This window comes from Amblyomma mixtum, chromosome 6 (assembly GCF_055824585.1).
Source record: "Amblyomma mixtum isolate Tamu chromosome 6, ASM5582458v1, whole genome shotgun sequence".
NCBI classification, from domain to species: Eukaryota; Metazoa; Arthropoda; class Arachnida; order Ixodida; family Ixodidae; genus Amblyomma; species Amblyomma mixtum.
In genome coordinates, this window is record NC_143017.1 from 90,008,711 (window position 1) to 90,035,815 (window position 27,105).

The window sequence follows — 27,105 nt, forward strand, 5'->3', positions numbered from 1 at the left end:
CAAGACCATTTTTGCGCCGCGCGTGGAAGTTCACAATCGGCAATTTACCTCGAGAAAGTGACACACTCGCACAGAGCAGAGCCATACATCGGCCCGACGCTGGCTCACAGACAGACAGCTCGGCGGGCACGCATAGTAGATGCTCATTCGACGATTCTTCCCAAGGTTCGGCGGGGGAGGAGGCTGGGGAGGAGGAGAGAGCGCCCGCACATCCATCCATAGACGAACGCCGAACAGCGCGCTGCCGCGAAAACGGCGACGAGGCCGTTCCTTCGGCGGCGGCGGAGAAAGCCTTGACACACAAGCCAGGCTCGGACCGCAAACACGGAGCATTACGTCGCGCCGCTCGCCGCCTCTCGGAAGCCGCAGAGGGAACCGTGGCGAGCGTGACATTGCCCGTGCTCCAATGCGCAATGAACCTTGAGTCACTTCGAGCGTCGTCTCCTTTGTGTAATGCCTCGCCGGTGCCGCTGCTGGCCTCGCGGTGCCGCGCGCTTTTTCCGAGACTATATACGCCGACTATCTCCCTTTCACGACTATCTCCCTTGCACGAGAACGGTCTCACGTATTCACGCCGCTTTCGGTGGTGGTGGCAAAACACAAGACGCCGACCCTGACCCAAACACGTTTATAGAAAGGGGATTGGCCAATCGCTGCAACAGCAGCAGCGGGGGCTTTCGCTGCTGTGGGTGAGCCGGACTGTCGATCTGCGAACGCCGTTTCTCGCAGGTCCTTGCGGGGTGCGGAAGACAAGGCGATGACGTCATCAGTATAGCTGTTGCGGCGCGAAGAGAATAGTAAGCGAGTCGCTGCTATCTCCTGAATCCAGCGATATGGGAGAGAGGACAGTCTTTGGAAGTTCTGCTTGGGAACAGGCTGCGATGGCGAACCGTGCAGTCCGTCTCCAAATCATACCCTGGTCTATGCCTTTAACCTCCGCTCGCCTCTTCTGTGCACCGCTGCCCTGGTGAGTTGTCGGTGCAAGGTTAACGTTGATTGATGCATAATTTCAAGCTGCTGAAATGCACCTCACCCCCGGCCGCCCCGCCGCTAGGGATTTCAGTAATACGGATATAAGTTTAATGGCGTCTGAAGGGAGCAAGGACAACGCCAATGTGCACTCTGAACAGAAGAGAGTAAGAAGGGAGCAAGAGAGAGAGAGAGAGAGAGTGCGCTAGAAGACAGCTTACTCCACTGTCTCCCTCATATGGGCATATTCTTGTTGAGAGCGTGGCGGGGCGAAGGCGAGGAAATACTGCGAGTTGAAGATGAAGAAAATTGATGAAAAGAAGAGAGAGACGAATGCGAATCATCAAGGTTATGTATGAACAGGAAAGAAAATGAAATTTCGAGGGCGCGTTCAGCTATTAATATGCACCCTAATTACACTACAGACTGACTTGGTCAGGCGCGGCTGAATTGTAAAAAAACGCCGTTCTTAAAGCAGCTGGCTGCTTTGAGTAGCGAATGCCTCTGAAGGCGACGGAATTCTGAGATTTAGCAAGGAAGGTTCACGCGGAGTTCTTACGGCCTGCTCTATTGCCGATTGACATCAGTGTGGAAGCTGCGACAGCTTTGGTGAACAAATTCAACGAACAATTTCCTATGTACTGTTTAATATGTTTGGTTTGGTTCATGGGATTTAACGTCCCAAAGCGACTCAGGCAATGAAGGACAATGTAGTGGAGGTCTCCAGATAATTTCGACCACCTGGGGTTCTTTAACGTGCACTGACATCGCACAGCACACGGGCCTGTAGCATTTATCCTCCATCGAAATGCGACCGCCGCCGCCGGGATCGAACCCGCGTCTTTCGAAGCAGGAGCCGAACACCATAACTGTGCAGGTTAATAATGTAGCGAGAACTTTATCTGCGTTTCTGCAGATAATTGAGCAAGGGGTCGGGTGTTCTGTGAAATAAAGTTCATAGTGGAAAACCACGATGCCTTGAGGGCACAAGTTTATAGCCCCGCGAAAGTTGCTATGAAAGGCATGTGAACACTAACTAGGTGACAGTAGTATATACCCGGTGTCCTAGTTAAATGGAACCAAGCTTTTAAAATACACCGAGCATCCTGGCCTGGTCAAACCAACTGATTTCTGTTGAGAGTCGCCTTGTCTAGTCCGCAGTTTTTATCGTTCTCCTAACTATATTAATTAGTAAAGACTTAGTAAAGCCATCTTTTTAATTATTGGCTTCATGAACAAAGTGTCATTACAAAGATGTAGATTGTCCTGAAAAACAGCTGACTGAAACGTTTGCACTAAGCTACCGTTTACATATAGCAGCTTCTTTACCAGCCCTTAACCATAACCCCCAGTCCCACCCAATAAAAAGAAGCTTCTACGGGACAACGGTGCCCTCTTTCCTACACGCGCCTTACAGAATAAAATGCGCCTTTTTCTAGAGTTGTCTCCTCGATTAGTGTTTGCGTGCCCCCCCCAATCGGGCAGAGATGTGGGTCAGCAGCTGGTCACGTGATAGTTTTCTTTGAAGGCCAATAACACTCGGTAAATCGTACCTTGATAGAAACAGCGCTGCTGGCTGTTTTTTGAGAGATGGTCTACAATTTGCTTACAACTTGCGTGACTCATTGCGATCTCGTCACGGAGCCAACCAAAATCGCCTGCACAAAAAGATTGTTTGCGTATGATTTGAAGACAGGCGGACCTTCATAGCGACTCTCCTCCCCAACTTTTCTATACGGGAAAGTATAGAAAAAAGTATAGACGAAAAAAAAGTATAGAAGAGTTCCTTTTTTGCTAGGAGTATCCGGCAAGAAGTCCAAGTTGTAGAGTTTGCAAGCAGAAAAAAAAAACAGCGAAGGTAGAAGCAGATAAAATAAAGTAACAACGAAAGAAGAAATAATGCGAAACAAGATAATATGAAAAAAGAGAAACAAAGAAGGAAAGAAACGAAGAAAGGAGATGAGGAAAGTAGAGAGAAAAAAATTATTATAAAGAGGATGAGAAATATTTCAAGAAAAGAAAAGGAAGTTATTGTTTATTTTTTGTATGCTATCCTTCACAGCCACTTCTCCCATGTCCCATCATTGCATTCTGCGCACTGTAATACACCGCTTTTATATGTTCTTCGGTTATAGTAACCGTACGCTGTTTTCCTTCTTTCCTTCCCTCCTCTTCTGTCGGTTCGGCAATGCTACTCCGTCACACTGCGGCCCACTGTGGAGAAATATACGCAGTCGTCGCTCACTCAGCGCAGTCGCATTTGATTTAGAGTCTTGCAGCTGCGCGAGCTTTGTCAGCTTCAAAAGGGGTAAGAAACTTAAAATCAAAAGCAGTTGCACTTGCGTTCGCCTGAAAAATGCCATATATGCGAATGAGGATCATGCATACGTACTTACTATGAGCGACAATTCAAACGCGAACAGGATATTTGCAACGCGAACACAATTGAGAATTAGAAGAATCTTGGCTATACTGCAGGCGCACTACAACATTGCAACACAACGGGAGAAACAAGAAAACCGACAGGCTCAAACGAAGAGCACTTCTTTTGTGCATGTCTAATTCCTTGTTTTGTCATTGGTTTCATGACCAACTTTCACCGACAAATATGTGGAAAATTCGAAAATTGTAAGAGTCTGTTATGGAAATATTGAAGGTAACGGTCCGTTCTTTTGATATGTAGCAAAATATTTCTTTTAAACTATTTCTATTGATCGCATCGAACAACTAAGACTGCCGTAGAAAACCAATGCGGAATACTTCTGGTGATAGCAAAAACGTTAATGAAAAAAATATACAAGACTACCGTCGGGTGATCTGCGGACGAATTTATTGTTATAGTGAAATCTTACATTATATGAAAAAAATCTATCCATAAACGGGTTCTTGCTCAAAAATGCTTTTGTTCAGAATTTTTGGTATGTACTACAGCGTTGCAGCGCGCAGTAACCGAGTTGCAGGACAAACTGGTCGCTGTTTCAGCATTGAATAAAAAAAAATCTTAAGTATTGAAGAAAAATTATAGCTGGAGTGCAAAAACTAGTATTCAGTATTCAGTCTACCTCATATAAAATTCCTCGTTTTGCTGCTCTATTTCTAGTTGTCTTGTTCGTGTTGCATTTTCCGGTGATAACACATTGATTTTTCGCATACTGACTGGGCTCGCAATTGTCTCACTGCTCTGCAAGAACATTAGGACGGAAATTTCAGATCTCACGTGTCTTAACAAGAGCTGAAATAATCTCAAGGTTCGAAGCCTAGAAAATACTTTCGATGCGATATATTAGGTTATTTCTTTCCCGATCGCGATGCGCGAAACTTGGTGTCATTAGTATAAATTTTGTTCCAAACAAGGCGGGCGTAGATATCCCTTGCTTATAAAGAAAGAGTGCAAGTCCAGACTAAGGTGAGTGTAGCACAGGAAACATTATGGCTGCTTCGTATATGGTCAGACATAAATTTCCGCATTGCGGCAGTAGCAGTCAGCATTTCAAAATTGCCATTAGGTGTGGCACTTCTGACAAATGTTATTTCTAGAGAGAATTCTGAATTTTGGTGCGCGAGTGCAGCATATACACCCGATGCACTACAGGTGTAAAGCGGAAAAAAAAATGCAACAGTTGGTATACCTAAGAAATCGAACTACCAGGTAGGCACAGCTTGCCAAATTACACTCGGAGAAAACCCTTCCTACGTCTGGTTTTCTAAGGAGAATGCAAAAAAAAAAAATGAATTGGCTCGGCGAAGTGGAATTCAGCTGTTTTTGTTCACGAGCAATTTAGATTCATTGCTTAATCACTGCCTTCGTTTCGGCAAGGAATCTCAAAATGTCGACGAATTTACATTTTAGTTTTCGGTTCTCAGATATATATTTCGTGACCCGAGTAATTAATTAATTCCTGAAATTTGGTGATGCTGCCCTGCCCTCCTTCGAACGTTGCTGAATGGTTTGTTGCGTGCGTCGTCTTCCAGGGGCGTAGCCATATAAATGATCGCTAGAAACAGGATTCGGCGTTGTCTGATTCTTTCCTGGTCTTTCACCAATTGGTAAGGTTTGGTTTGGTTTGGTTTGGTTTGGTTTATGGGGGCTTAACGTCCCAAAACGACTAAGGCTGTGAGAGACGCCGTAGTGGAGGGCTCCGGAAATTTCGACCACCTGGGGTTCTTTAACGGGCACTGACATCGAACAGAACACGCACCTCTGGAATTTCGCCTCCATAGAAATTCAACCGCCGTGGCCGGGATCGAACCCGCGTACTTCGGGTCAACAGCCGAGCGCCGTAACCACTAAGCCACCGCGGCGGCTCCAATTGGTAAGGTGAGCGGAAAACTGTGCCGTTTATGTGTATGGAATGGTCCGTATTTCAATGGTGAGGGCTCTTCGTAGGTGTTCGCCTTTCCCTCTCCATTCCCTCTCCTTATCCCCCTCGCTCCGTTTCCATGCGTTTTACTTCAAACTGGCACTTGTATAGGACACGACGTGGTGTACTTAACTGCCGGCGACAGACCACGACGAAAAAAAAAACTACAAAGATAACAGAAAAATTGCTACAACGTTAGTCGAAGCCCGTAATGGGCAACTAAAGCGTATAAAGAGCAGTCGTGACAAGCCGGGCTAATCTAAGTACAAACGCTCCATTCACCAAGCAGCAGAGTGGGGAGGGTTACTAACGACCTGCGAAAGCGACAAAAAAAAAAAAAGAAAAGAACGATCCAGATCCGTCTCGGAACCCCCTTCCGTCATCAGCGCAGCATGCATAGGCTCAATTCATAAGCCATAGAGTAATCCCTAATTATTCTGACAAATGCTGACAGTTTTAAGTTCCTTTATTAACCCTGTCAACTTTCTTTAACAAATCGTGGTCGCATATGTTTTACGACTGCATTTTTTTTTTCATTTGGGTCCTCATCGTCAGAGCTGAAGGAGGAAATACGATCGTGGGGTAAGAAAAAATGCACGCAGCGCTGAGCATAATGCGTCACCCAAATTTCTGCAATATCGTTTTTGTTTTACATCTTACTACTCGTAATAAGCAATAATAGTTTAAAATTACGCAACAAATTTGGAAATATTTTCATGATCAAGAAAACGAATTTAACAAGCAAATGGTTTGTCCGTTGTTTAACTGGGCCCCTTGTCTTCTTGCAGTCTATATACGTATAAGAGCATATTACCAGTTAGCCTAAGAGCTGAGTTTTTTGAAAATCGACACTGTTCGCTTTAACTATAAGCTCTTAAGTGACGAAAAGCAGAAACTAGAAAAAAGAAACAAAGCAGACACCGTGAGCAATAAATGCAGTGGTTTTGTATTGTCGAAATTTGATAGATTTAAAGCTCATAACTCTGACTGCACAGAAACCTCTCGTAAGCGCTAAATTCTAGCACGAAAAGGACAATTTTAGCCCAAGTAGTAGAGAATTTTGTCGCAAACAAATGCTGGCTTTTATGCAATAAGACGTCTGTCCTCAGCCTCATCATGATAAAGGAAGTTCATTGCACCGCTGCAAGTCAATAGAATTTGCTCTATATTTCCCGAATTTTGAATTTCGCATACTTATTTGCATTTCTGACCTGACATCAGATCCCGCTGCTTAAAGCCCGATGCATGGGAGCAGGGTTTGCCACGCACATCGTTGCTTTAGCGTGGCTGAAGCGAACAAAGCTGGCTTAACCCGTCTCCCCGAGGGTGTCCGCGGTATAACACCGTCGTCAGCTGCGAGACTCGGCAGGCCTCCGACAGCGGAGCGAAGCCCGTCAACCCGAAACGCCTTCAGCGATACGCGACCGCGTGAACCTGACAGGCCATGATTGAAGAGAGCCCGTCAGCGCACAGCACGACGCCCGAGGAGATCCCGCACTGACCCGCGTGGCGCTCCCGAAATCCGCCGCCTCACCTGAGGGGAGCCGACAGGGCCCGGCGCGCGGCGAAAGAAGCCCCGTGATGGATACCGCACTCTGGCTGTGGGCACCGATTTGTCAGCCGTCATTAAGCGCTCGCGAACAAACCCATCGGGCGGCGGCCGGCGGCGTCGCGAAGAGCGCGCGCGCGCGCGCGAGCGCATCACCAGCGGCGGTAGCGGGCGCACGCAGGCGCGCGCGCGTCCGAAGAGGAGACACGGAGCGCGCGCGCGCGCCGGTGGGCGGGGCCGCGGCTCGGAGGCGGGGCGCCATTGGTCGCCTGCCCCCCACGTGACGCAACCGGCGTGGGGGACCCTATTCCGTTATCAATCGCGCGAAATGCGTGCTCGGCGTGACCTCGGGAAACGCGCGCGCGGCGTCCAAGGGAGCAGCGCGGCGCTGCCGGCAGTCGTCGTCGAGTGAAGCGGTAAAGCGGGCTTTGCGCAGCAGCAGCATGCCGTGAGCGGTGCGCCGCGAGTTTTTCGGGGGCTGCCCGCCGCCGCCATGGAAGAGGAGACGGGCTTCATCAACAGCCAGCCGTCCATGGCGGAGTTCATGACAGCGCTGCCGCACGTCAACGAAAGCTTCCACAACGGGCGCGCACCCACCGCCGTGCCGCCACCGCCTCCGCCGGCCATGTGCCAGAGCCCGCTGGGCGGCTCGCCCGGCGGCACCAAGATGCCGCTCGGCGTCCCGGAGTACCCCTGGATGAAGGAGAAGAAGACGACGCGCAAGCAGCACCAAGGTGAGAGCCAGCCACACCACGTGCGCGACGCGTAAACAAAGCGCTCGGCGCCATCCATCAGGGCGCCGCCGTGCCTCGAGGCGCCATCAATCATCGAGCCGCGATCGGCGGCCGCGGCGCGCGCCAGGCGGGCCCTCATCCGCTCATCACTGCCGACCTGGGGCCCTGATTCACGTCTGAATCGCGCCGGTCGGCTGCGCCGTTCTCACGCTGCCGGAAGCCGCGCGCGAGACCCGAGTGAGCGCAGGCCGCGTGCGCTGTCGTCCCGAAGGTGTCCACACTTTCACTGCGGGTTCATTTTAAGAGGGTCAGCTTGCCCTTCAATCGTCTCACCACATTGCGATGACCTGGACGTAAACGACATGACACCGAAGCACTGAACCGCCGCCCCTCGTGACAGCTGTGAAGGTAGGCTGCACATTCACGAATTGATACGGCCAGGTCCATTTTGATGGCACTGATAAAACTATAGAGCCGCATTAGCGGTTGCAGCTGTTGCGCCGTAATCGCGACGGTCGGTTGCTATGCGTTCACGAGACCTTGGTGCTGATGTACGTGTTTGATGTGTACCGAGAGCGGTATAGCCTCCCCGTATACTCTACCGTGTGCTGACGGTGACCACCCATCAGTCAAATGTTTCGAAATTCTACCACACCGGTAATTAAAAGAAGGCGTGCGAAAATTCCTGTCTCCTGATCACGTCGTGTAGCCCTTGAACAGAGAATGCCCTATGCGCATGAATGGGTGTACAGTGCCAGGGTGGTTCGATTTGGATGATGTTAGGCTTTCTGGATGCACCATGCTCAAGCTGTGGACCCGGCACTCCTAACTGCAGTTATATCTTTCGATAGCCACATCTCAGCACATGAACACTGCGTTCCAGTTAAGAACTCAACTGGAACGCAGTGTTCATGTGCTGAGATGTGGCTATCGAAAGATATAACTGCAGTTAGGAGTGCCGGGTCCACAGCTTGAGCATGGTGCATCCAGAAAGCCTAACATCATCCAAATCGAACCACCCTGGCACTGTACACCCATTCATGCGCATAGGGCATTATCGACAGCAGAAAGGGGGTAACTTGAACAGCGCGCTTATTCAAGAATCCCGCAATACTGTTGGTTGGTTTGTGATTTCTTCAGGAACAGAACTAGGCAGCAACAAACGCCTCCCCTAAATCCACTGCATGATTCTTGCTAACGGCGGTTCAACACTGCTTTGAGAGTTCTGGGGCTTTTCTCCAAAGAATGCGGTCACTCTCCATCTTCCAATTCAGCTTGTCTGCTTTGTTCCAAACATTTGCCGTGGATATGCGGAAACGGGCCGTTCATGTGTTGGAATGAGGGCCCTAACTGGATTACTCAGCCCGACTTTGTTCTTTTCTGTTTTTTTTTATTCTGTGACAGCTACGGTAGATGCATGTAATTTGGCGTAAAATTTACAAGCACAAGATATGAAGGTGAAACGGTGTGGGCCTCATAGCCGGCGTTCTACTTGAGGCTTAAGTTAGCTGATATTTGCCTTGAGAAAAAAAAAATCGTGCCTTATGGGGACATTATCTGGTATTACTATGTTTTTGCAGGACTTTTTCAAATTGATAGACCCATGTCTTTATTCAATAAGTGTCCGAAATAACTACCAATGAACGGCTGATGCATGCTCTGAACGCATCGAATGCCGCCTGCATTTATTCGCTGCATGATTGGCTGCACAGTATCCGAGCACTGTCTCGATTATTTTTTAAACGCTCTCAACCGACATGCTTTTTCGTTGCACGAATTCTTGGGGAGCAGAGCAGCCCGCTGAAATTAAAAACAGCAAAGCTTAGTGTTCTTTGATGAACCAATTATGTTTTACCAGCAAGTACTTCAGTTGAATGACACGCGCACGGAACATGGACAAGGGCCTGAAACGTGGCTGTGTAAATTATAAAGGTACAAAATCCAGTCATACATGAATATGCTGCACTTTTGTGTCACGAGAGCAGAAAGATCAACGTTGTAACAAACAGCCATGAAATCTTTGCTATGCATATTTAGTTCTGGATTGGTTACAAATGGGTTCGAACTAATTTTTAGGCTGAATTTTACCTCCATAAGCGTTACGTTTAAAAGCAGGGTTTATGCACTTTCATCACTTAATTTGTCTGCATGTTTTCTTTGCTGCCGTCATTACAAGCCAGTAAGCCTGCAACCGATAGTTCGCCTTCCTGATTCCGCTCGTTTGCTTCCATAATAGAAAGCAGGTGCGTGACATGCTACGTGATGAACTCCAAATCTGTTTCAAATGCTCTACGCTTTATTTTTTGGGCAGTGGAAACCAAACCGCGCGGAACATAACTGAGAATGCTAATTTGATGTATGGAAGGTGCTAACATTAATTGTTTTGCTCAGGTCTTTGCTGCACTGCGAGCAAGTTTCACCCTGGCTCATAAACAGTATACAGTGGGAACACGTGCTTGTATATAAAAGAGGTATGTCGGGATGACAGGCACTGATTGGCGTTTCGTTTGACTCTATATAATATGGTTACATTTATCAATTAGACATCCCAGCTGTTATACATAACACATCAGTTCACCTGCATTCGTTACAGTCTTGATGCTGTTTGAACACAGTGCTATACAGGCAAGTTATAAAAAGTGGCTATGCAGCACCTCCGTTCATGACCGAAATTCAGCCTAAATTCTAGCAGAGCATGTGCTTCTTGTTTAAAACAGCGTTTCAGAGAAAGTGGAAACAATACAACACAACGAGCCTACAAACGTCAGTACCGCTAATAACTGTAGAAACGATCAGTATCGTAGGCGAATCGCTGCTCACTAGAAATAGAGAGTAACAAACGAAGTACTGGAATCCACTGCATGGTTCCTTGTCACGGGTTCGGTGATTACGCGAGGTTATCACCGAGTCATGACAATGAGGGGGTGGCCGTTTGATGCCCGGCGTAGCCGGTAAGCAAACGTAGTGAATGAGACAGAGGCGTGTTAAGAGGTAACAACAACAAAACAACGTTTGTAACTTCGATAAGGAGAGTACGACGTAGGCGTTATGTACATCCTACAAAACAATTGCGGGAAAACACATCGCATTAAATACACACTGAATTAAGTTATACACTGGAATAAATACTTGTCCACACAGGTCAGAACAAAAGCGAGAGTCCAATTAGCTACAGTCAGTGAAAGTTCAGAAGGATAAGCGCGGCGGCAGTCCATCCACAAACACGCAGGCAGGGCGGCCCCCGAATGCGTCGGTCCTTCTATAGCAGCTTGCGGTTTCGAGGATGCGGTGCGGCGGCTCGGAGTCCCGGGAGTTCGCGGCGGCAGCTTCTCCACCGACGAGCGGACTGAAATTTCGCATACGACCCCTTTTAAAGTCAGGCGCTAGCGGGCGAGGCACTCGCGGCGCGCACAGAGTCGGTGTCGAAAAAGCAAACACCAAAAAGCGCACCAAGCAGTTCACCCACAAAAGACGCTTCGCGTAGGCGCCTACACTTTGACACTGCATGGCCGCCATCTTGGAGGAGGAAAAATTAACGGATAACTAAAAAGAAGCCCTAGGCTTCGACTCTGGATTCAGTGACCTTGGAACAGAAAAAGTAAAATACAACCAAAAAGGGAGACACGTACGCCCACACTTCTGTCCTACTAATGGTCACCCTGCAGACGAGAAAAATTTACGAATACACAAAAGCAGCCCAAGACTTTGGCAGTAATAGGGTTGACCTTCAGTCGGGAAGAAGTAAAATATACACAAACCAAGCAGTGCGCACGTCTGCGCTTGCGCAGTGCGAGGGGGGTGTCTAACTAACTGAAACAGCGTGCATGTATTCGTGCTCTTCCCGAGATATACAGGCTACATGAACACACTATATTTAAGAAACGCGGACGCATCAGTATTATATAAACGTTAAGTCATTTACAGGATGCCGCCCCTTCTGTGACATTCCTGCTAACGTTCAGATGATTCAAAGCTGACCGATATATCCGAACAAAACCATTTTCATGGTTTTCTCCCAGCCTTTGGCATGAAAGTCACGTACAACGCTTGCGCCTCAGATCTGATTTAAAATGTCAACTGCTACCGTCCACCAAAATGGGCAAAAAGTCGTGGTACACTTTAGGCAGCACTGTTTAGGAGCGTGAAAAAGTCACTTACTATACGTTTCTATACTCACTTACTATAGTGTATAGATCGAGCATTGAAGGTTGTTTTCGTTTGTTGCCTATGCATGCAGCGACGTACTAAGACACGATTAAATGCTGACAATTCGAAGAGGCTTCTTTGCAACACATTGAAACATTTGATCGTATGCGCGTTACTAACTGGTTGGCGCGTTCTCAACGAATATGGTGCTTACTTAGTTCAGAGTGGTAAAGTGTCACAAGGGACATGCAACACTGCTTATGATGTTTTCGAAACTAGACTGAACGCCAAGACAAAGGAAGAGCAATTAATTAGAAAATTTGCTATTGAGAAGAGCCGCGCCTGTTGCAAAGGGTAATTAGAGGTCAGCAGGGGAGACCCCTATCGCGCCCTGTATTTAACTCGGTCGGCGGTGCGCATGACGATCATGGTCAGTAGTCGCTCGGCTTGACAAGTGCCCCAAGAAACTCAGAAGTTTAATACACGGAATTGACAACCGAGTGATTGCGTTACTCTTTGTTTCGAGAAGGTTTTCAGGCGCGTCCTATTAGCCTCACCACTGCGTGATGGACCTTAGCTCTCAAAGGGACGACTTGCGAATTAAAGCGATGGGTATGATCAAATTCTTTGGCGCACACATGTTAGTAGTTTAAACTTCAATATGCGCTCTCACATTTCTTCCTGCACCCTAGGGCTAACCGTGGTAGTGCAAATCATTTGGTGTTTTACCTATGCGCTTTAAATATATAAAATCCATGTGCACTGACGTTCGTTTTTATGGTCTTGAAATAAACTACGCCCTAACTGCCCACTTGTTGAACAGCTACAAAATGTGAACACGAGATATTAGCACATTACAGTATGCCTATATTAGCGGTTACAAAATGTGAACACGAGATATTAGCACATTACAGTATGCCTATATTTTACACATTCCGCCATATGTCCGCGCAGGAATGCGGAGTCCTCGGGGAGCGCTGTACAGGTTTCTCCTTCATAACGGATTCACGTCTTTGATTCTCTGTTTGAAAAGAGTATACCTTTAGCGGTTAGTTATTGTACAATAAAAAAATCATGCTCGACATGAATAGGCGCTCTGTGCTTCTATAATGCAAGAGCTTGGCTAGTGCCACATTGCATGCAACACCTGGTTCCATCCACTTAAGTCTTCTACAGGCCGTCTGAAGAATTTCTTCCGAAGATATTTAACGAAGGCAATTCAACTCGAGCAGCGTTGTCCTACTTCTTGCTTCGGGCCGTTCTGTTTGCATTGCAAGGGATCTGAAGCACTGAGCCCGTCTCTGCAGGGAAGCAAGGATGCTTCCCTGTATGCTCCTTTGTTATGGACTCCCCCTTCCCCCGTCGCACCAGTATAATAAGGTCGGGGAGCGACGTCACCTTTCTGGCACCGCTGGCCGGAAGAAAACCGGATGCTTCGGACACTTTTGGCTAGCATGGGCCATGTCAGCACAGGTGATGGGGCGCCTGAAGCAAGTTGAGAAGTGAAGCTTCAAGACAACTAGCACGGTTTTGCTGCGGGGTCACTTCAGCAGTGCCCGGTTGGTCGCAGGATAAGAACAGGGCCCTCGAGTGCTCTTACCAAGCAAGCGCGTCGTGCGCGCATCATGGACAACTGATCATCAGATGCTTAGAAGTTTCTCATGATCCGCGACAGTGGGCGCAATAACTGGCTCTCCTCAGCGGCGGCAGAAGTGACATGTCAGTGTGTGAAGGAGTGGGAATATGTGTATCAGTAACATACTTCGGATGGTTTCACGTGATCTTGCTTTGCTGGGCTGTATTTAGGCACGTGTTCACTCCAGTAACGAGAGCTCCAGAGAGCTCCGAGTCCCACAGGCACGACGTCTCGCCCGTTCTTCCTCATGGCCCCTTCAACTCCTTGCTCGCGTATGCGGTCCTTGAAAAGCAGCCATCGTTGCTTACGTGCCGTTTATTTTCATGCATAGTGCTCGTGCAGTCAGGCCGGAATGAAACGTGAACACTTATATACTTTTCCACTTTGCAGCGAGATACTCCTTTACAACCGGCTTATGAGTATAGGTATACATCGTAAGATAAGAAAGTAAGTAAGCAAGTAAGATATTTTGTTTCGATGACAGGCGCTGTTCGCGTTTCATTCCGGCCTGACTACGCAGCTAGTGCGACACTTACAGATGTGACAGTAACCTTCTTACTTCCCCTTCCGCTTCTTTCTTTTCTTTTTATTTTTTCCAAGAAGGCGAACCACGCAGTAGCGGGTTTCCTTGTTGCGATACAGCAATGCTGGGCCTCAGACCCAAAGTGTTGCTCGACTCGGATGAGGAAACGAGCGTGTTTTCCCACTTTCAAAAGCAGTCACTTTGACTGATCACCACATGCATGGGTCTCAACGCCAGATAAAGAAAAAAAAAGATAAAATGCTGTTCGCACACAAAGAGAGGGACAGCGAAGACAGCGGAGCACCTTCACGAGGAAACTTTGTGCATACTTCGTCGACATTGAGATTTGGAACAAAAAGGCGAAGAACTCCTGTAGTTTACGAGGCATCTTGCAATGACGGTACAAACTGTAATGGGTTGAAGGAAGTATCCGAATTTGTCGTGCTCTTTTCTTTTTTTTGCAAAACTCGCTCCTAAGCCGTCTTCTAGATCTCTACAAGTGTTTAACAACGGTGGCATTAATACGGGGTTGGAGTCTGTCGCTTGTGCGGACTGCCTTGGTGCCATTGAGCACGGAAAGAGAAAATGATGTTTCATATCCTTAGATAAAGATGGAAAAATGGATGCCGCTAGAACAGAAAAAAAAGGAATACTTCACACACGTTGCACGCACGGGACACAAAACACGTGCTTTGAAGTGGGCAGCCCGTATTCGTGCGCACTTAATTTAGGGGTTGCTCCAGATCGTTGTTTTCAAAGTACCTTTTCCCCTCTCTTGTTGTCTTTTTCTTTTTGCTTAAATAGGAAGGCGAATACACGGGCTTTAGACGAGTAAACAACACTTTTTCTTAACGTAAATAGCATAAAAGTGAATTACGGACACATTTAGTGCGAGATGCATCACCTCTTTTGCAAAGTAAGCACGCTGCGAGTGCTAAGCTGCTACTCACGTCGGTATACTGGGAAGACTGACAGCTTAAAATTTAAGTAGCATTGAAAATTCTTCCATGCCAGTCTTGTTTGCGTAACGCAGCTAGTGCAGCCGTGAAATGCGCGGCAAAATGCATGATCGCGTACTCAAGGGCGGGGCTATCGACAACCGACTTGAGTTTGTTTGTTTTAAACTTAGTTGACTGCGTATCCTTCATACGTGTGATATGCCGGACCAGTCGCAATAATAGCAGGGACAGCCGTTGACTTTTGCAAGCAACATGAAACTACGCCACACCAAAAATTGTAGTTTTATCCACGCTGGCTTAAGTATAGGTTGGTGGCAGATTGCAGTTGCCTGCTAGGGTTCACTATATTAACTTTGGCGAGATATGCACCGACGTATGATTATAACCGCAGTTCCAGCGGACTGGGGAGTTATGTTACTGCTGCGTTCAACGTTTTAAGTGTCGTGTGATCCCGACATCTCGTGACCTGCTTGTCACACAACGCACAAAGCTCGAATCTTGTACACCAAATCTTTCCACTCACTGCGGGCGTACCACGCGTACAAAGAGGTTATATTTCTCTCTGATTTCGCGTGCTACGCGAGAAACAATAGATCTGTGCTGTTAGCTACCTGCTATTTTACAGAAACTCGTTATAACGAAGTTAAAGGGACCCGGCGATTACTTCGTTATAGCCCGTGTTGATAAGGGAGTCGTCCTTCCTTCGTTATATCCATTATTTCGTTATAAACGGTTTCCTTACAACGAGGTTCGACTGTAGATGATATAGATAAGGGAAGACGAACTAAATACAGCTGAGATATGTAAGTTTAATATACACAATGCATGCCGGCTGCTGCCCTTGTTGCGCAAAACTTCGCCCAGATCCCCCTTCGTTCGTGGGGCGTAGAGTCTTGCGTTGGATTGTATGGTGGCTTTGGGTGTCCGAATCAGCGCCGGGAAGACGCACCGACTCCTCCGTTAGTGTGGTTCTCCCCGCGACGGCGGATCATATTTTATACTGGCAAACAGACTTTTAGCATAGTGGAGACGTATTGGCGTCGACGCATAACGGCTTACCAGGCGCTTTCTGTGCATGCACTGTGACTTGGGTGGAGCCAGGAGGAATTACTGCGCTTGCGCAGCCGGCGGCTGCTAAGCCGTTATACGTCGTCACAAACAAAGCTTAGAGCCTCTAATAACGGTGCACAAAGAACAAAGCCGTATACGCTTACAATGGAAGCAAAGGATGCGTCCGAGACGCGGCGGTTACGTCGCATTGTGAGCGCATACACCGGGCGCTTCAACCTAAGATGTTCTGCAATTTTTAACTAAGAAGAGCGCTTTTTACGCCATATAGTATTATGAGTTGTGTAGCGCATCAGAATGCAGCTAAGGCGTGCTAACTATTTGGCTGACTGACTATATTGATTAGTTGACTTTTTAACTATTACTGTTACTCTCATTATTTATTGAGAGGCGTGTAGCCCACCGTAAATATTATCTATGTCAATATTTAGAATTACTAAAACTCTGTTGCCGTCGGCGCTCTGGCCAAACAAATTTTGCCTGTATCATGCCAAAATACACATGCTTTCGAAAAGCTCGTGGGCAAAACAACCCTTCCAGTACACGGAACTCGTCGAAATAGCCAAAATTTGTTAGGCCACAGCGCCGAGGGTAACTGCGTTATTGAAATCCTAAAAACTGATATGGATATTTCTTGCGGCGGGCTGCACGTCTCTTATTAAAGAAGTAGGCTAACAGTAACAGTTAAAAAGTTAGGTGTTCAATATTAGTTAACCAGCGTACCAGTTAGCACGTTTTAGCTGTATTCTGATGCGGTGCACCGCTGACAATGCTATACTCAAAAAACTCTCCTATAACTCAGAAAACATATATTTCGAAAAATTGCAGATATTAGGTGAAACACCCTGTAAAGTCTTTTCAATGGAAAAGGAAACGCGTCCTAACGCTCCAGATCCCCTTGTAATGAACACCGTCCGAGGACGTGTGTATACCATACATTGCCCATTGCTTCTCGGCGCTTAAAGCGACTGTCATTTCCCCAGACGCATGATTACACGCCAATAGGTAGCCATAAGCTCCAATTAGCTCCTTTTCCTTCATTTCAACATCACTGATGCTCAGTTCGTGCAGTTCCATAAAAACTGTTCGTTTTCTATATTTGCTTTTGAATAACTTATGGAAGCAAAAATATATGTATGTGAAGTGTTCAGTTTGGCAGAGGGATGCAAAGAATTACATGTTAAACTGCATATTGTAAATCATTTGCCGCTATATTATCCTATATGTGTAGTCTGAGCCAAAAAGATATAAGTGCAAAACTCTGGCGAGGAAACTGCAGTAAACAGTGGTAGGGTTTCAGCGTAGTTAAACCGAGTAGACGTGCGAAAACTTGTGTTTAGCCTGAGTGGCTCATGGTTTTGCTTTTCACGGTCGTCGACACGTCTGGCGACCATATTAGACTAAGATTAAGCTCTGATCGAGGATAAGCTGATCTGATCTGTTCACACCGCAGGCTGGAGTTGATTAAGACGACGATGTGCAATGCACAGCGCGAGAGTGTTGCAGGTCATAGTGCTCTCCTGCAACTAGCCAGCGGAGGTGTCTGTTCTCCTCGCCTGTGGTTTGAATCCAAGTCACGACAATATTTGTCTTAATTATTATTCATTTATTTACACAAGAAGCTTAAAGGTGCAGTGAAGAGGAATCTGAACTCGCCTTTTTGCCGCCGGAACTCAATCTACACGTTCCGAGCATTCTTAGAAACAGCTATTTATTGCCCTGTGTGGCCGATTTCCCTAATTAAATCGAATTAACGTCCGGCTCCCGCCTTTATTTTTTTAATTCTCCCCGTACGGTGGGCGGAGTCGACCAACGCGTGGAGTGGCTTTTACCCAGTCCCGTGGCGGCTTGCCGCTCTGCCATCGGCGGAGTAATACGTAGTAATCCGTAGAAGCAAATAGTCCGCGCGTACTTTTATTTCTGCGGGCTTATTTTGCGGCTATATTATCTGCGAATGAAACTAGCTATTCACGGAAACCTAAAAAACAAAATAAAGCGAAAGCAAAGCCTCCACGGAGCTGGCTGAAAGGCACTCTACGCGTTGGTCGACTCCGCCCACCGTACGGGGAGAATTCAAAAAATAAAGGCGGGAGCCGGACGTTAATTCGATTTAATTAGGGAAATCGGCCACACAGGGCAATAAGTCGCAGTTTCTAAGAATGCTCGGAACGTGTAGATCGAGTTCCGGCGGCAAAAAGACGAGTTCAGATTCTTCTTCTGTGCACCTTTAACGTGGCGGCGCTGCTGCTAGGCAAAGGCTCAAGACCGTAAGATCGGTTGACAAGATTCATGGTCGAGGTCGATTTGCGTATGAGGGCTTTCGTACCAAAAACAACACATGTTTAAAGCTGCTCACTCGTAGGGAAGGAACACTTACAACGAGGAATCCATGCTGCTACCTGCACAGAGTACATATACTGTCTATGTATAAGGCATATATACGTTCTGAACACGCTATGGTCGGATACAACTTAAGTCTGCAGTGAAGCTCAGCCCACATTCGGGACGGCCGCACAAAATTATTCCGCGACAAAAAAGTAGTTCGTTGTTAAAACTTTTCTTGTTAACTGACACGAAGCTAATCCCAACAAGAAAAAAAATATAAGCTTTAGAATTCTGATACCTTGCTTGTTTATTAAAGTCAAGCATTGAAAAGCTGATTTCTAGGGGTGTGCGAATATTCGAAATTTTCGAATATAATTCGAATATTATATTTTTAGTATTCGAATTAGATTCGAAATCCAAGTATTCGCGTTGTCTCGGATATTCGACCCGATGCGAATATTCGTATCTAGCCGAATATTCAATGTGAGCACCGGCGTTCATTTCGGTCCGCAAGCCCTATTGACAGAGACATAACAACAAGGCGGCGCCCAGAGCAATGCGCATTCCTTCCTCCAAAGGCCATGCCGTAGCTGACTGCGCTGGTGAGCTTCTTTGTGGCTATACCTGCGAAGCTGGTATAGTCAGAGCTGTGCACGAAGTACCTCGCAATACGTGCCAGTTCAGTGCCAAGTGAGAGGGCATTTCCTGTGGCTGGAGGAGTCGTTTCAGCCAGAAGGGAACTAACTACTTCTGCCTGACCATGTGGAGCAGCGGGTTTTCCTTCACGAGAACCTTTCATGTTCAACCCAGCAACGCGCGTTCGTGCTGATGGCAAGCTAGCCGTAATCAATGCTGTGTACCAGCCATCTTCTCTGATATTTCCACTCTTCTAAGAATAATGTTCGAGACTGATACTTTTTGTGCAGCCACACACACCTTTTGTGTTCATTTAATCATCGATAGTTGAACTGTGATGTTCTTCGGTGCTCAAATAAATGTTTTGTAGTGGTTAAATGCGTCTGTCCTTGATTATTCGATATTCGATTCGATATTCGGAGCCAAGTATTCGTATTCGATTCGTATTCGAAGAATTTGATATTCGCACACCCCTACTGATTTCGTTTACTGTTGCGATTGGCTAGCGTAGTAATACAGGACGGTTCGGACCGTTACTTAGTGTTAACAACTGCTGTTTCTTTTTAGTTGTATCCTACTATAATTAGAAGCAAGACTGTAAGGTATGTTACTCAGCTCATCGCATACAGCTAAGAACACTATCTGCTTTTGGTTGCGAGACTGTAATGATACAGGATCCTGACTGGTCATGTCAGCACTCGTGCGCGTGTATGCGATGTCATATACTACAGAACTATCGAATGCGACAACATTCTGTGCTTTATTGCAGACACAAGGGAATAAATCAAAGGACAATTCGAGTCTCAGCATTCAAGGGATAAAGGCGCTCTTGTTGAAGGGCTTAGTTCAGCTGACTCAGTTCTGCAGCATTGAGCCTGCGCTTGTATACCTTTGCTCTTTCAACTGCTTTCGACATTTGTTTCGCGGTTAGAGCTTGTGCTTTGCGCCAGGTGAGAATGGCATGCATTTCTATTTACAGTTTTTTACTTGCATGTTCAGTTTTCATGCTCAAGGAGGAAGGCATGTCATCGCTCGCACGCTTCGTGAGCAGCTTAGCCTGCACCTGTAACTCGCTGCAGTAAGAGTCAGCAGTATACTCCTGTCTGAGACGCGATAAAAGCTTACTAGCCAAAAGAAGTGAATTCACTCGGCGAGTTCACTTCTTCCGAATAGTAAGCGTTTATCACGTCTCAGACAGGACCTACTGACTGAGTGAGTTCACTTTCCTATGAATATTCCAGGCTTTGATAGGTAATTGAACGGGGTAGGTGTACTCGCAAAAATGAATGAAACAAAACGAGCATACTCATATCCTTGTGATCACATTAATCATTTGAAATTTTATATTGGTAGCCAAAGCAAAATATATCGAAGCACACATTAGGATTGTCATTCAGTGCGATGTGTGAGGTGGAGAAACGCAAAAGTGACGCTGCGGCACTTGATTGTTAGTTGGTAGACTCCTTTCATTGGTCGCACTTAGAAAGATGATATAATCCTTGCTAGCCTCATCTTGTTTCCTCTTACGTGTTGGTGGCGTGCTCGAAGGCGCTGACTCTGTGACAAACATTTCCTTGACAACATGCATAAGCTTTGCATTTTAGAAACATAATCACACAAACGCGCGCGAGGAGGAAAGAAACACACACACACACACACACACACACACACACACACACACACACACACACACACACACACACACACACACACACACACACACACACACGCGCGCGCGCGCGCGCGCGCGCACGCACGCACACACACATACACACACAAGCATTAGGCACGCACTCTTGTTTTCCTGCGAGTGTGCTTTAAAGGGTAGGGACGCGACATTTTTAGTGTATTTTTGCTTTAGAAATGATCCGCAAGACATTGCACGCATGAATCGCTGCGGGAAATTCGCCTGCGTTCAGTAAATGATTCATAAATGAATTTCTTCTATGCAATTTCGATTACAGTAGCCGAGTGATCGTTTCGACATCACAAGAGGTATGAAATCACGTTAGGCTCGTTAAAGCTATAATATCACAGCTCTGTTCAGTCGCTGTCATTCAGGTTTTCGGAGCAGTGTAACATGTCATTGGCAGTGAATTGAAACGAAAAACAGCGATTATACTGCAGCTTTTTTTATGCGTCACGTAATTTCATAACAACTTGTGACGTGGCAACGATCGTTCGGTTAATGACACCGAAACTGGAACTACAGGGGAGAAATCCAATTGCAAATTATTTATTGAGCGCTGGCGAATTGCACGTGATGATCCATGTTTACTACTATCATACGTATCAATCGAAAGCAAGAACGCAGCGAAAATTTTAGTGTCTCCGTCCATTTAAAGTATGGTGTGGTATGTGGGATTTAACGTCCCAAAGTGACGTGGGCTATGAGGGATGTTTTAATGGCCCTAGAGCTCCGGATTAATTTACACCACCTGGGGTTCTTTAAAGCGCATGCACTGACACCGAATAGTACACGGGCGCCTCGCGTTTCGGCACCATGGATACCCGGCCGCCGCGATCCTCGGACTTACAGCCGAGCGCTCTAACCACTCAAGCACGCAGGTGGGGGTCTCTAATTTGTATGTGCCTGTTTCGAACATGAAATAGTTGGAATGAGCGCTGTGTCATTTCTGTGCATCAGTATCGCTTATGCCGTATGATACTTACAGCTAGGAAAAGAGAACAGCAGGCAGTGACACTACAACTCCATTGCCTCTGAATGTTGGGTCCTTCAGATTAGAACACAAACCCGCGACTAATAATTTCGCCAAGTAAATGGCAGTTTCGGCAGCAGTGTGACATTAGGCGATAAAATAAACCGTGAATGCGTAGGCTAAGATATTTGGAAAGCATTTTCATTCCTTCATGGATATATTCGATTAAGATACATCGGCTAATATCGGCATGAAAAAGGAAAGAAAAAGTCTTTGTTAGTTTCACTCTCAGCTCATGGAGATAATAACAATACCCATTGACATTTTATTGACACACAATTATGGTCATGAGTCGCCGAATTTTTTTGTGCGTGCGTATTCTTTCTGCAGCTTTAGAAGAAATGTATGTGGCGCGGGATAAATCGCTAAAAATTTGTTTCATTTTATATGATAGCTTAAAATAATAGGGCAACTTCTTTCACGGCGAGGCCTGTGTGACTTAATATTGAAGTGCCGTGCTGTGTGAGGAAACGGTCTAGCACGATCCCTGTCGTCGTCCAGTGGTGTCTTGTGTGTACACTCATCCATTCAAGAGATCCTTGTCATCCGTCAGCAGAAGCCGAGGGGAAGTTGCGGCGCCGAGCTCCAGTTACTCGCAGCAATGACGTTACGCCCGTCGACGCTGGCGGCCTTTGCAGGCGCTACGCGCACATCCTTCGATTCCAACAACAGCGAGCGAGGCGTGATGGATCTTGAGGACGAAGACACTCTTATCTGGCATTGTGCGCGCAACGCGGACATTGAATATCAGTCGCGGGCCGGAGGGAAATAAAACAGCAAGCTTTTTTTTTTTGACGAATAGAGTCTCCCGTTACCGCTATGAAAGCTCAGCGCTTAACACTGGCAGCCCCGACCGAGAGGTCGCTCGAAAGTAGGGTGGCTTTTGTCAGAGCGGCTGTTGGCGCTGAGATAACGGAGCTATAGGAGCTGCACGTCTCACGCGTGTACGCAGAATCGCCTGTTGCCGGATATGCAGCCGTGTGTGCAGTTAGCTAGCTTCGAACAAAAGGAGGCGACCAAGAAAAGCTGAACGCGATGTGGTGCAATCACATTCTCTTCCCGTTCCGTCTTGATCTCCTATCATACTGATGTCCTTGAATATAGATTTTCTGTTTTTGGTAGTAGCTTGATAATCGACGTGTAAATTGAAATTGCAAAAGTGAGAGCGATAATGGATGTCGACTCTTTTATTTATTTCGGTTGCTGAATTCGGGAGCTAAAAAAATCGAGTCATTGAACAAAGTGAATCAATGTTTTGCAATATTGTCGCCTTCATCACTACTGATGGTTGTTGGAGGGCAGAAATTATAGTTGCTCTTTGGTAAGGAGTGCTTTAGCGTGGCTGTTTACTACATAAACCACAGTGTGCATGCGCAAACACGAAATATTTCCACACACATCTAGAAATGAGAGGTTGCAACACTAGGCCACTCTACCAGCTCGCTTTTTATCTCAATGTTGCTCAAGTCTTGCGACCACTATGTTCATTGATATGGCACGGTCAGCATTACTCGTTTTTGCAAGAAAAGCATTGGCTGTGCTGCTCATACGCGCTATGACCGTGCGCTGGTTTATTATCGACTTTTTTTTTTTTCCACTTTCGCGCCTGTTTCTTGAAACCGTTCTTTGTTAGAAGAGCCCCAAACAACGGCTCAAACATAAAGAATCTTTGTCTTGTGATGGCTAGAAAACGGCCGCTTGAGCGCGTGAAACAACCGTGAAAATCGTTTTTCATTCTTTACGCAGTTACAAGTTCTTGCGGAAGATGTTATAAGGTCACACGGTCGTCCTTTAGAGCCGCGCCCGCTTATTCGCCTCAGGCTGCGTCTTTAGGTTTAGCTAGCCGTACATGCTTTGTGCAGTATAGAGGTAATACGTGGTGGTTACTCAGCGTGTCGCTGTCACAACGGAGAACGGAGCGCGCTCGCGTGCTGCCTTGCTTCTTCAGCGGCGTGTCGCAAGCAGGCAGCGAACGACCTCTGGCGACCATACAACGTACCACGCATCCTTGCAGCTCTTGAACGGAAGCCTCAGTTAGAAAGAAAAAAAACATGTCAGCCGATTTGGGTATATAAGTCAAATACGGATATGTGCGCTAGCATGATGTCCGTTGTCAATTAAAGCTGAATCGGTCATTACATTAGGAATGTATATATCCCGATGGAACGCTGAGGACATGATAAATACGAATCTCGCATTGAATGAACGCATCACTCACACTTCACTGCCACTAATTGTAGCCTGCGCCAACGATATGATGTTTCAAACTACGGTCGGGATCAGTATTTGGGTGCTGTTTCAGTCGAACTTAGTTGACGAGAAGCCGATCAAAACTGCCTATGTCTGAAACTTCTTCCACAGAACTATACATGAAGCAGCCTGCATCAGCCAGCACTTTATTCATAGGTGTCCTTCAAACTTGATGCACTGCGATAGCTTTTCGTGTGGTGGATATTAGACCAAAAGCCATCGAAACGCCCTTCTGCCCATGTATTCGCATTGGCAAGGTAACCGATCATATGTGAGTGCTGAAGTTGAATTAACAGGTACCTTAGCCGCGGTGGCTCAATAACTGGAATGATTAATTCGCGATGCCTGGTGGAAAAATTGAGCACCGACGCATGTACTCTGCGAATGACAGCGCGCTCAGATCCTCGTGCTTTGCTTTACGTGCGGGACCCGCCGCTGCGGCGCAGTAGCTATAGCGTGCAGCCAATGAGTGCGAGGTCGCGGGTTCGGCACGCCGTTGCCGTCGCTTATTCATGGCCATCAGTAGGAGACCATAGGCTGTACTATAAGACGGCGGTGCAATTCAAAGTACCCCAGAGGTTAGAAACTTAATCCAGAGCCCACCACTACTGTGTCAGCTTTGGCGTGTATAAATTCGTTAATCGTTGCGTTAATGCTGGCTGCACTACTTTATGTCTAACTAAGGCTAGGAATAACCGTTCATATTAAATGACTAGTGGCTGTTCTTCTCAATTTCGTCCAACTATTGTAAACGGGTCGCAGGTGAAGCATACAAAATGCAAAAATAGAAGCGTAGACGTTTTGAAGCCTTTTATCTCGCTGTGTCATTTAACTGATAAGCTTTATAATCATTTTCTCGTCGCCCTGAATGTCCTAACTTATGTCTCTAGGACAACATGCGTGAAAAAGAAAAGCATTCATGATGATTTGATGTAAGTGCGCAAGGAATGTTTCTTTTTTTTTTTACCTGCACTATAGGTCATATCAAAGGACCATTTTTCCAAGCGCTTTCTACAAACTTCAGAGAAGCCGAACATCATGTCAGGGAAAAGCTTGTACCCACTTGAAAACGAGTGGGCGCTCGCCGGCACTGGGGATCGAACCCCGGACCTCCCGCATACGAGATGGATGCTCATACCACTAGTCTAGCGTCGTGGCAAAAAGGAGAAATGAACATTAAATAATCAGAGATCTAACCTCTCTTCGATTTACTTTCGAGAAAAAGCTCGTAACGCTGGCAAACCTTACCTACAGCGTGTTTGCAGCTCCTTTTGGCAGCGCCCACAGTATAGTGCCGGATTTCTGTTACTACCGGAAGGCCGATTGAAAACTACAAACGTTTTTCTTCACTTGAGTGCACTCATCTCTCATACTTTACTTTCTTCATACAAAACCATTTCCGAAGTCCTCGAGCAGCGTGCTTCGATTCTCTTGACGTGGACAGCTTTCTGTATGAAGATCTATAGTATTAGGCCCATAGCATAGGTATAGTATTAGGTACGATAGCACCAAAATTGCTCGTGCACGCGTAAGCCCACTTGTCCTCTAGGAAATAAGTGCACGCATGACGTCAGCTTATGTAGTACACACGTATCGAGAACGCGCCCAAAAGGGAACAGCCCAGTTCCCGGCGCGCAAATCTATACTCTTACCGTACACTCGATGATTCACCCTCCCAAGCGTTTCTTCTTCTTCCGACTTACAACGCGCGCCTCTAGCCGTCGTGTTGTTTCAGTGCAACGGCGCCCGCACTGTTTCACCCCGCGACGATTGCTGTTATTACCGTGCGCGCGTGCGCCGCTCATTACAGGCGCACGCGCGGACAACAAACCTTTGTCTTTTCGACCGCTGGCCGCGCGCGCGCTGACTAAGAAGAACAAAAAGTCGTGTTTGCCGACCACACCACATGCACACTGCCGCCGTCCGAGGAGTTCCCGGATGTGCGTCTAGCTGGCCGGCCGACCGCGCAGACGGGTCGCGGCCGGGCCCCGGACGGCGACGTCGTCGTTCTGGGCGTTCCCGAGCACCGGACTGTAAACTAATGTGCCCCGCTACGCAAACATGCGAACTATCGATTTCAAGGTGAAAGCCTTGCCTCTGCGGCGCCTCATATACGCGAAGTCCGGCCGAGACGGTGGTGGTGGCTCCGTATACGTTTCCTTGTTTCGTTGTTCGCCTCACATGTGTGCATACCTGGCTGAGTCTCATTCCTTTTAGTTGGTATTTTTCCTCACGGAGCTGGAAAGGTTTTGTTTAAAGTATTTACTTGGCATTCCCCCCTTTCTTTTCTCCGCCGGGGGTGTCCTTCTGAGGGCGTAGTTTCCCGTCATTACGGCCTGGTGGCGGTTGCGGTTGCATAAGCACAAGAACGTGCGACGCCTTTGTTTGAGTTGCGATGGCGGCGGCGGCTATGGCGGCGTTGTCGCAATGGTGAAAAAACCAGTCGTGCAGCTGCGTCCGCCGCCAACATGGATTGGAAGCCTGTCGCCGCGCCGCGCAGAAGTCAGGCGGGGTACCGTGTGGCTTAGCGGAGTAGCGGCCTTCTCTTTTTCACTTGATCGAACAAGACAAGGCCACTTGCGCCTTGCCGCGAGACAAGTAGACTAATTAGATATTTTGCGAAAGGCAAAAAAACAACACTAGTTACAGAAAGAACACTTCGATAGCTTAACGGTTTTGCTTTACTGCATCATTTTGATCCGTATTATTTTCTTCACTCAGGTAACATATCAGTCTTGTGGGAAGGTCGGCAACATCATTTGTCTGCACTCACTCACTCCACTTACTCATTCCTCTCACTCCCACGCTCACTCCACTAACTCACTCCACTAAATCACTCACTCCACTTACTCATTCCTCTCACTCCCACGCTCACTCCACTAACTCACTCCACTAAATCACTCCACTCACTCATTCCTCTCACTCACCCACTCACTCACTCCACTTACTCATTTCTCTCACTCACTACACTAAATCACTCCACTTACTCATTCCTCTCACCCACTCACTACACTTACTCATTCCTCTCACTCCCACACTCACTCCACTAAATCATTCCTCTCACTCCCACACTCACTCCACTAAATCACTCTGCTCACTCATTCCTCTCACTGACTCACTCACTCACTTCACTTACTCATTTCTCTCACTCACTACACTAAATCACTCCACACCCTCGTTCCTCTCACTCACCCACTCACTCCACAAAATCATTCCACTTACTCATTCC

The 27,105-nt window shown here is 47.0% G+C and overlaps 1 protein-coding gene across 1 annotated transcript in view; it reads left to right on the forward strand.

Annotated features, from left to right (window-relative positions):
• The first annotated feature begins 7,206 nt into the window (after window positions 1–7,206).
• The window catches only part of LOC149339630 (homeotic protein proboscipedia-like), an 83,287-nt gene continuing 63,388 nt past the window's right edge, over window positions 7,207–27,105 (forward strand). The window contains exon 1 of the mRNA XM_089550958.1: window positions 7,207–7,613. Coding sequence (XP_089407084.1) covers window positions 7,373–7,613 — 241 coding nt within the window. The 5' untranslated portion in view covers window positions 7,207–7,372. The remainder of the gene's footprint in view (window positions 7,614–27,105) is intronic.